The following is a 10,173-nucleotide window of genomic DNA, read 5'->3' as shown; positions in this document are numbered from 1 at the left end:
GGGACCCAGCCCATCCTTCTGTTCTCCTCTCACCTGGACCTTCTCGCCCCCGCCAGACACCTTGGAGATGTAGCCCATGATGTATTTGGCTGCCACGGTCTTCCCAGCTCCACTCTCTCCACTGGGGGTGAATGAAGGAAAGAATGATCAGCAGCCAGCAGGGAGGGAGGGCTGGGGGGAGGGTAAGCGCCCTTTCTAGTGCCTGATCATTCATTCATTCATTCATTCATTCATCCTTCCTTCCTTCTTTCCTTCATTCACTGCCATACCAGGTTCTAGGAAAACAATAGCGAACAAGACAAAGATCCCTGCCATCTCCGAGTGGACATTTGGAACGGACCGACGGACAATAATAGAATGGATGAATAAATATATCATGGGTCAGGGGCTGACGAGGAAAGTAAAGCAGGGCCAGGGGCAGAGAGGGAGAGTAAGGCTCTGTTTGGGGCAGGAACTCTGAGCAAAGCTCCCTAGGCTGGTGAGGCTGTTGCGGGGCCTGGGCAGGAGGGCGTGGGGCCCTCTCCATACCTGATGATAACACACTGGTTCTCACAGTCGATGAGCATGTTGCGATACATGTTGTCCGTGAGGGCGTAGATGTGCGGGGGATTCTCGTACTGAGCCTGGTGGGGAAGGTCAGCTCTTAGCACAGGGCTGGAGGCTGGGGGTCCCGGGGCCATGCCTCCCACCTGGCCCCGGTCTTACTGCGCCCTGGTAGAGGTCGATCTCGCGGTCAGTGAAGTAAGGCATCTGCTTGAAGGGGTTTACGGAGATGAGCACGGAGCCAATGTAGGTCTGGGGTGCCGTTAAGGGCTGTGCGGTGTTTTGGCTGGCTTTGTTCCTCATGGGCCCCTGTCCCCTAAATCCTAATCCCCCGGGACCTCCAGGGCCCCATTGCTCAGAGCAAGAGATGGAGATGCTCAGATGTGCTGGGGAAAACACAGGGCTGGGTCCAGAAAGGAGAGATGGTATGTACTGTGGCTGAGCTACCCAGGACAGAGGGAGCAGGGAGGACCCCAGCCGCCCCCGAGCAGAGCCCTGCTGTCCCTCCATCTCCCCCTCCTCCCGGCTGGTGCTCGCACTGCCCATCCCTCCCTCTGCTCCTTTGTTCAGGCCTCGTCTCTCCCTTCCCTGCGTTCAGCCCCGAGCTGTCCCTCCCTCCACCGGTCGGTCGCGCTCCCGTCCGTGTCTCCATCACTCTGCCCGCGGCCCCGGGTACAAAGATGTAGTCGTCCATGAAGCGTTTGCGCAGGTTGCCCACGATGGCATCCTCGGTGATCTGGGGCAGCAGCACCATGTCGTCCACGCCGCTCTGCTTCACGTTGTGGCTCTGCCAGTGGAAGCGCTCCTTGCTGCCCTGGAGTGGGGGGTGGCCAGGTGGGAGTAAGCTGCTTTGGGGGGGGGGCTGGTGCCTCAGCAACCCCCCCCCCCAGCCTGGCTCACCTCCATCACTGCCTTCCGATTCTGCCTCCCCTCAGCCACCTGCCAGCCTCCTTCTCCGACATGGGGACACCAGGAGAGGTGGGCGTGCTGGAGTCTGGGCTCCCTGCCCCAGAGGAGGGGGCTCTGTCCTCCCAACCCTCCACCTACTGTCCCACTGTCACGCAGGAGACCGTGATGCCAGGCCCAAGGGGACAGAGTGTGCCTGGGGCTCTGGTGGCTGTGGGAGGGGAGAAGGGGGTTGGGGGGAGGCTAGTTTGGGGGTGGACTCACCCTTCTTCTCACTTCTCTTTCGGACTCTGCGCCCTCCACTTCTCCAGCCCCCTCTCCCTGCCCGGGCTCCTGCCGCGTCCCTGATTTCTCCAGGGCATTTGACCTGCCACCCACCTTTCCACCCCTTGGTGGTCTCCTTCCTCCTCCTCTCTTCCTCCCTCAGGGTCACGCATCCTAGCCTGTCCTGGCTGTGACCTCTGCGCTCTGTGCGGTTCCCCCGCTCCTCTGCCCCCGCCACTTTCCCTTCTCATTTTCTCCCTTAGTTTTTTTTTTTTTTCTCTTAAATCGGGCTAGACTTTCCTTAGGCCCCTGGGAGAAGACTCAGACACAGGCTCCTCCTCCAAAAGACCCCTCCTCCAGGAAGCCTGCCTGGAATGTTTTCTCTTTTCAGCCTTACTTTTCAGCTCATCCAGTGCCTCGGACACTTAAACAGACTGGCTGCCTCAAGCGCTCTCAGTTCGGTGTACTCCTGCCATGGAGGAGTCTGAGGCCCCGAGCTTGCCTGGCAGGCGTGCTCCTGCCTATATACAACGTGCCTCCTCCAGGAAGCCCATCATTCTCAGACCTGGAGCTCTTGGAGGGCAGGGACTGGGACTGAGTCCTTCTCAGCTCTAGAAGGGATGACCTGATGGATGGATGAGGAACAGGGGCAAAGAAAGAAACCCAGCTTCGGGGGACGCCCCCAGAGCAAAGGATGCTGGGAATCAGAGGCCAGTCCCGAGAACTGACCAGTGCCTGCCACGCAGATTCCAGGGATGGTGAGCTGGGCAGAGAGGACGCAGGCAGGCATGGGGCAGGAGGAGCAGCGTGGGACAGAGGCAGGAGGACAGGTCAGTCTTTCCTGGGGCCCCTGGGCAATTCCAGAGCGGGGTTCATTGAGGAATGCCCACAGACGTTAAATGAGGCCAGTTTTTGGTGAGGCATAGCTCTGGCTTCCAATCTAGGTGGCGTGATCCAACACAGCTCTGAGCCTCAGTGGTCTCATCTGTACAATGGGAGAAGCAGCCTCCCTTTCCGGAGCTAATGGGAAGGAGTAAACTGCTCTGAGGCACAAACTCCAAAATGAGTGAGGGTCCCGCGCCCCTCTCCAGCCCAGGGAGTTGGGAGGTTGGGTCCTGGGCGGAGCGGCCCTGGACAGAATTAACATTCACCAAGTGCTTGGAGTCGGGGGGCCAGGGGTGAAGGTCGTATCACCAGCAGTCCTTACAGCGGCTCAGGGACATTTAGGGACAGAAGCGGAGGCTCCAGCAGGGTTTGACGCTTGACTACAGACCCAGCTCGGCTGTCTCTGAGGGTGTGGGATTCGCGTCTGACAGCCAAGGCCAGGCTCTTCCGTCCACACCCGCAAGTGGCCGGGACCCACGGGGTGTTTGGGCTGGGACTCGAAAGCCAAGAAGGGCTTCGGTCGAGAGCAGGGAGAAGAGGCACGCCAGGCAGCGTGGAGGTGCAGAAGCAGGAGCCGAGAGCAGACGAGGGAGCGTGTAGTGGGGTGAGGGCTCGGCCCCCCTCAACGTGCTTCCAGCCTGAGCTGTCACAGGCAGTTTTTTCATGTGGCAAATCTGGTCTCGTCGCTCTGGGGCTGAGAAGCCGTCTGTGGCTTCCTGTCACGTTCCCCCCCATCCATTCCACCAGAGGTTTTTCCCGGGTGCTGCTAACTTCGGCCCCCAGGGAGACACTCTCTCAGTCCCTGCCCCCGGCGCCCCGTGATTGCCGGTGCTCAGGTCTCAGCTCGGAACACCCTGCCTGCCTGGTCCCTGCCAGTCCGGCCTTCGCACTTGGCTCAGGTGACACTTCCTGTAGGAAGTCTTCCCCTGCCCGGGCCAGAAGGAGGTTTCCTCTGGACCCTCACAGCCCCCGGGGCCCTGCACCGCAGCCCTGTCCACGTGCTGGGCACCCTGCTCGTCGGCTGCGTCTTGGGTGTGCAAGGTCCCGAGGGCAGGGGGTCAGGCAGGGCCCGGCTGCACATTTGAATGACCAAGTGGGCTAGTGGGATGGCCCGTGAATGAATGGAGCGGAGGTCAACCTGGGCCAGGTCCCTAAGGGCCTTGAATGTCGAGCAAAGGAACTCAGGCTTGACTGTCAGCAGCTTGGGGAATTCTCAGTGGGACTCCTGGAGACACTCTAAGAATTGTGGCAGCGTTTTCGGTTGTCTGGGGACGGGGACTGGCTGGCCTTTCAAGCGGGCTGCAGGTGCCAGATTGGTCCATACATGATCACCCTGACCGCAGCCCCCACTCCACCCCACCAGCTGCTTATGTAAGTGACAAAACTGTTTATAATCGCTGGAACCTAAGATCAAATTCTAGTTTAGGTCTATACAGAAAAACAGTATGTTTTGCACGGCTGACACCCACTCCATGTTCCAGACTACCCAAGAGAGTTTTTAGTGTTACTAAGATTGTACTGAGACTCGTTCGGCATTTTGGAAGCTCGCGCTGCTCATGGAAGTAGCATGGTTGATGCCTCTGTCACTCGGCATCAACCCCCGGAGATGCTCCCGTGTCCCGGCGTGAGCACCTGGGGGCTCCGGTGGGCGTTCGTGGGCCACTGGCCTGAACACTTTCATCTTTATGTGCCTGTTTTCTTCCAAGTGACTTTCTCCTCCGCATTACAGGAGATCGCATTATTTTTGAAACAATGGGAGTTGGTGTGTTTCACCGTCTGTGAATTTCAGTTTGGGGGTTCCAGGGGGCCTGCCAAGGGGTCTGTTACAGGAAGGGGGTGCTGGGTGGGGTGCACCAAGAACCCCAGGGTGCGGTGGGAGGGGGGTTGGGGAGGGCAAAGCTGTGGGAGCAGCACGGTGCAGGGGTTGGAGAGGATGTCCAAGGTAGAGGCTGAGCAGGGCATCAGCTGGGAAGTTGGAGGCAGCCAGGAGCCGTGAGACCCGGACATGACAGGGGCCGGTTGGGAGAGGCAGGGAGCCATCGACCGGATCCCCGAGCTACTGAAGGTGTCCGGCTCCCCGGAGGCTCAGAGGGACCCCCGGAGAGAGCCCTGGCGACCTCATCCAGAAGTCAGTCTGGGAGGTCAGGAGGTGTAGACAGGGCGGGAGGATGGCTTTCAGATGGTCTAGCTGAGAAGGCGGAGAGGGAAAGATGCTGTGGGGAGAGCAGGGTCCAGGGAGCAGGTTTCTTGTTCTTAAGATGGGGAGACCAGAGCGTGTTGGTGAGAACAGAGGATGAAATCTGGGAGAGGAGTGATACCCTTCAGGGGCTGCAGGCGGGGGGTCTGCTCTTTCTCTGAGTCAACAGCGGGTGGGGAAGTGGGGGCTGCTGATGGGGGGGGGACAGGAAGTGGATCCTCTCTCTGAAGACCTCTGAGGTGCGGGGCTTCCCGTGGTAACTATGGTAACCAACACCCATCATAACAATAGGTAGCAGCCCCCTGGCAGGGACCCTGTGCCACACTGCGGTCTCTGCTTCTTCTACGACTGACCTCATTGATCATGCTGAGGTCAGTACTGTGACTAGGTCCACTTTGTGGAAGAGAACACTACAGCACAGAGAGGTTCTTTGTCCTCTCCAAGGTTGCACAGCAGGAAGGGAGGGCCTGGGAGAGGATGGTCAGAGGGGGCTGGGGTTGGTGCTTCAGATCAGACGAAGGTGGGGCAGAGACAAGGTTGGTCTGTCTAGAGTTTCCCCGTGGGTCAGTCCAGTCTCTACGCTCCTGGGCCCGTCAAGCTGGGCCGAAGCTCAAGGCCACTTCCTTTCTCTGAGGTCAGAGGTCCCAAAGCAGGCTGCGTCTCGCTGGTTCTCTTGGCCCCAAGGACTTGGTTCCTCTTCTTGTCCCTTTCCGCTTCCCCCAGCCAGCTGAGTGGCCCTCTGCCCCTTGCTGCCCCCGCCATTCTGTCTCTCTGTGTCCTGCCAGCGAGGGACCTGGAACTTCCAGATCCACTCCTAGCCCCTTGTGAGGACAAAAACCATGCGTTGTTTGTGGTAGAGAGAGAGAGGGTGTTGCTCAAGGGAGTACAGAGTATGGAAGGACAGGAAGAATTTCGGCATGGGACCAGCTGGGTGTGAGGCTCGGCTTGACAGTTGACTGACTCTGTGGTCTTGGGGAGGCCGCCTCACTTCTCCAAGCCTCTCTTTTCCCATCTGTAAAATGGATTCCATAATAAACCTACTCTACTCGTTCTCTGAGAGGAGTCAGGGAGCCTGTGCGGAGAGGAGGTGAGCTGGAAGCCTCAGGAAATGGCAGCTGGTGGCCCCAAGAGCATTTAGTGGAGGTGACCGGTGACAGAAGATATAGGAGCTGGCGGACGGATGGTTGTTGAGGGAGTGAAGGACTGAATGCGCTACCACGGGGACGAGACTGCCGTTCCTGTCCTGTATCACGAGTACCCATCTCCCTGCGACTCCCAAGTCTCCTAGATCAAGCTGAAACTGAATTTCTGAGTCCCTTTCTTAGGGGCGGGGGGTGCAATGAAGATGTTGTGGTCACAGTTGACCACAAGCCAAGTATGACTCAACCTGATGGGGCTCTTGTGAAAGAGAGTCAGGGCTAGAGTGGGAGGTGGGAGGTAGCTTCTAACTTTGACTCTTCAGAGAGACCCCCCCCCCCAGTCTAAGGCAGAAGGGAGGGGGAGGGGAGCTTCCTGTTTCTTTGGGGGTGGAGATTCCAGATCCAAATGAGGCTGGAAGGATGGGCAGCCTGGGGCATGTGGGGGTCAGCACCCCCAATCCCCCTTGGCCCCTCATCTTGTAGGGAGGATCAGGAGGTTGCAGGTCAAGGTGGCTGATGAAAGCATGACCTTAGGGGTCACTGAGTTGACATCCTCTGCCACTTTTGGGCTTTATAGCAGCTCACGGACCCTCCCTGGAAGGGAAGGTTATTTCCTCATCTGGAAACAGTGATGGCTATTTCCTCATCGGGAAAATGGGGACACTGAGGGCTGTAGGCCTCCTGGGGCAGCTAGCCGTGCAGCTCCAACAAGGTCAGGCTTGGGAAGCAGAAGCGGAGCCATCCTCGCCATGCCCAGCAGCAGTAGCCTTAAGCTGGCTGGTCCCACGGGTCAGCGGGCAAGGCCAGGGGGAGGGGCTGGAAGCGGGAGCTTTTGCAATTGGCCCTAGCTGCTCTGGCCTTCTGCTCCTGGGTGCTGATGAGAAGAGCCTCAGACTGGAGAGAACAACGAAACAGCCACTTCCTTCCTCGTTGGGGTCCCGCAAGCTGTGGTCACAAGCAGGGAGCAGATGTGAAGCTGCCCTGGCAGCCAGTGCTAGGGCTGGCCCCCAGCTCCTGCCCCCCAGCCCCCACCCCGGTGTGTCCCTGCAGCCTTGGTCCTGTCCTCCCCCATCTCAGTGGGGTTCTGGGGCTGCACCCTGCATCCCTGCACTGTGCAAACAGCATCCTTGCCTCCAAAGGCTCTTGAAGTACCCCCTCTCTTGGGGAAAGAGTTCTGGCCTGACTAGAGAGGACAGGTGGGGACCTCTGTCCTTCTAGAGTCCGCCCCAACTCTCTCTTGGCCAACAGCCTTCTCTGTCCATCCCCACGGCTGCTGGCTGCGGACCAAGCAGCCACATCAAAGGTCTCCCTGCTTTTTTGGTCTGTAGTTTATAAACGGTCACCCTTAACCTCACCCCCCGCCCCCACCAACCGCCATCGTTCTGCGGATCCACCCTGACAATGACCCACCACCGACCGCAAACATTCCGCACTAGCTGGCACCGAAAGCAGCCATCACCACCACCGGCACACCCCCGAGAAACACGGTCACCGCCAACTTGCAACAGATGCCCGTGAATACCGTCACCACCAGCAGCACCAACAGCCCAACAGCCCAACCGAGAATGAGTCACCTCTGCCCAGCGCCATCGCAAACTCCAGCAATGAATGAGCGAGCGTCACCCACGGTGATGGGGACTGTAGAGGGGCTCCGTAAAGCGCTTTAGGAACATCGCTCCGTTGAATCTTCCCACGCTCTCCCTGGCACTAGTCGGCATCCCTCCAGGAAGCAAGGATTAGCCTCGTGGATGGGGTCTGCTCCCTTTTCCCCCCTCCGTGGTCCTCTTGGGGGAGAATCTCCCCTCGTACAGCCCATCAGCTGAGCAAAACATTGACTAAGCAGTCCGCATGGCTTCCTGGGGAGGGGCTGCTTTTCTTTCAAGTAACAGATCATTTCCTGTGTTCTTTTGATCCAAGTCTGCCCATCTGAGCTCCTGAGCACCTCTGGCTTGGCTCCTTCTTCGAAGAATTCCCATCCCAAGCCTGGAGCTCTAGAGGATGGTCTGCTTTGTGAGTTACCCAGCGAGGTCCTTGGCCAGCGATGCCCAGCTTGTCTGGGCTTTCCGAAGTCAGGAGAGGTTCTCTCTCAGCCCAACCCGATCCCTGCCTGTTGGTCTAGCTCCTGCCTCCTCCACCTTGGCCAGCTGCCTGCAGCAACTGCCGGGAGCATTGCAATTGTCACCACGGGCTCTGTGACTGTCCCAGCCACATGCTGTCCTTGACGAAAAATGAAAGCTGAAGTGGCTTACAGATGCACGGAGCAGTGGCTGCAAATTTTCGAGCCCGCCCGGGCTCTCTCTTAATGTGGGTGTCACATTAATGTGGATGCTTCTGGGTCTAGACCCATGGCAGTGACAGTCTCCTGACCCTTTTCACCGTAATCATCATCAGATCTCAGCCTCACCCGGGGCGGGGGGGACACCTTTGGCCACAGAGTATCCCTTGCCATACTTGCTCGGAAGGGTACCAGTGCCCGTGCTGGGTCTCACCTTGCCCCGTTTCTGTGATTGCTACGACCAGACCACCCCTACACAGGCATGATGTCGCGACACGATCGCTGCCCCCCATTGCCCATTCAACCCGGCCTCGGCTCCCAGCTGTGGACTCAGAGCGGCAGAACCCACAGGCTCTCTGAAGTTCTGAGAGTTTCCCCGAACACCTTCTACATCTCAGCGGACTTCCAAATATGACATATGTGGGAACTGAGGCCCAGAGAGGGGAAGTGACTTGCCCAAGGCCACACGGGAGGATGAGGGACCCCAGCTGGGCTGGAAACGGGTTCCCGAAGCCCTGAGAAGGGAGTCTGTCCTTGTCCCCACAGATGCCGTGTGATCCCGCACGGTCATCCTCTGTCCTTCAGTCCCTGCTCCATCCTTGATCCCCCATCATCATTCCCGCATCCTGGTGCTGCCAGATGTGAGCTTGGTCCTTGCTGAAGGGTGCTGGAGGCACCTGAAGCTGTAGTGAGGGACCCCCATGGGTCCTCTGGGCCCCTCCCCACCTCCCCACCTTCTGGTTGGTGGTGTCCAGGGCACCCCAACCTTGGGCTGGTGCCCCACCCCCACTCTTGCACTGCAGGGCCCGCCCTTCAAGGACTTACCATGGTTGGGGGGGTGTCCTGTCAGGCCTCTGGGGAGGGACTGGATGGGTCGTGGCGGGGGTAGAGGCTCAGGGTGCTCCGGGGGGCGGCTCGGGCATGGCCCTGGTCCTGCTCCTGCACCAGACTCCCAGCCCTAGTTCCTCTTAGAACAGCCCCCGTCCCACTTCCTTTAGCGGGAGGGGCCACTGCTACAAGGGAGGGAAGCCGGGCCAGGGGCGGGGAGAGGGCTCCAGCCGGCAGTGGCGGGGCTGAGGGCGCTGGCTGTTTGGGGCTCTGAGCCTGCCTGAAGGGAGAGGTTGAGGACTGATGGCAGCAGCCGCCAGGCCCCGGAAAGGCCCTTTCTCCAACTGCCTGGACAGGGGCTGCGGCACACAGCACCCAGGTCAGGCGGCTGCGGGGAAGCATTTGGGCTGCTCAGGTCTCTTCAAAACCACTTCAGATGTGCGTCTGCTCAGGCGTCCCTAAGCAAACCCCCTCTTCCAGAGCCGCCTCTGCCATCTGCCGGTCTTCTCCCTAGAAAGGCCAGTGGGGAGCCACGTGGGTCCGTCATGGGAGGCAGGTGGGGGGGGGCACATCACGAGTGGAAGTTCCCAGGAAGCAGGGACAGCCGTTACTTCCCAGACATGGGGTGTCAGCTCAGGATTTAATGCCCCCCCCCCCAGCTCTGCTACTTCTGGGACCCCACGTTCTTATAAAATGGGGTGCGGGCCCTCGCCGCAGTGCCCGGCTCCCATAGGATTCATCAAGTGTTGGTCCGTGTCCTGGTCTCCCCCGGACGTTTAGGAAGTGGCATTTCGGACAGGTTGTCACCTGCCGCGCCACGTAGCGCGGAGGAGGCCGAGGCCCACCCGGGGAGGCTGGCAGGGAGGCCCCAGGACCCGGGTATCCCTGCGCCCCGGCGGGACGCGGCATCGCGCCTGGAGGCTGGCGAGGCGCGGCGCCCCCTAGCGGCCACGTGCGGGGAGGAGCGCGTCGGTCCCGGAATCTCCCGCACGCGTTTGCTCCCGGGCGTGGCGCCCGCAGACGGCGGCGAAGCCTCCAGGCACCCGCGAGTGAGCGAGCGGCGGGAGGACCTTCTGCACGGAGGGGACCCTGGCTGCAGGGTGAGCTGGAGTTAACCGGGTGGAAAGGGGAGGGGA

General features: G+C 59.8%; 1 protein-coding gene across 3 annotated transcripts in view; it reads right to left on the bottom strand.

The window, feature by feature from the left end:
* MYO1F (myosin IF) overlaps window positions 1–9,191 on the bottom strand; it is a 31,277-nt gene extending 22,086 nt beyond the window's left edge. Inside the window, exons 1-5 of one of the 3 annotated variants that reach the window (XM_059159734.1) lie at window positions 9,035–9,191; window positions 1,220–1,357; window positions 706–795; window positions 529–623; window positions 34–121 (exon numbers count right to left, since the gene is read on the bottom strand). In XM_059159734.1, the coding sequence (XP_059015717.1) occupies window positions 34–121; window positions 529–623; window positions 706–795; window positions 1,220–1,357; window positions 9,035–9,037 (414 nt within the window). In that variant the 5' untranslated portion in view covers window positions 9,038–9,191. Of the gene's footprint in view, window positions 1–33; window positions 122–528; window positions 624–705; window positions 796–1,219; window positions 1,358–1,443; window positions 4,095–7,508; window positions 7,776–9,034 lie in introns of those variants that run through there. The other 2 variants (XM_059159735.1, XM_059159733.1) reach the window with 2 other exon arrangements.
* Window positions 9,192–10,173: the final 982 nt, after the last annotated feature.

This window comes from Mustela lutreola, chromosome 2 (genome assembly GCF_030435805.1).
Source record: "Mustela lutreola isolate mMusLut2 chromosome 2, mMusLut2.pri, whole genome shotgun sequence".
In the NCBI taxonomy this organism is placed as follows: Eukaryota; Metazoa; Chordata; class Mammalia; order Carnivora; family Mustelidae; genus Mustela; species Mustela lutreola.
This window is presented reverse-complemented; position numbering and strand designations above follow the sequence as displayed.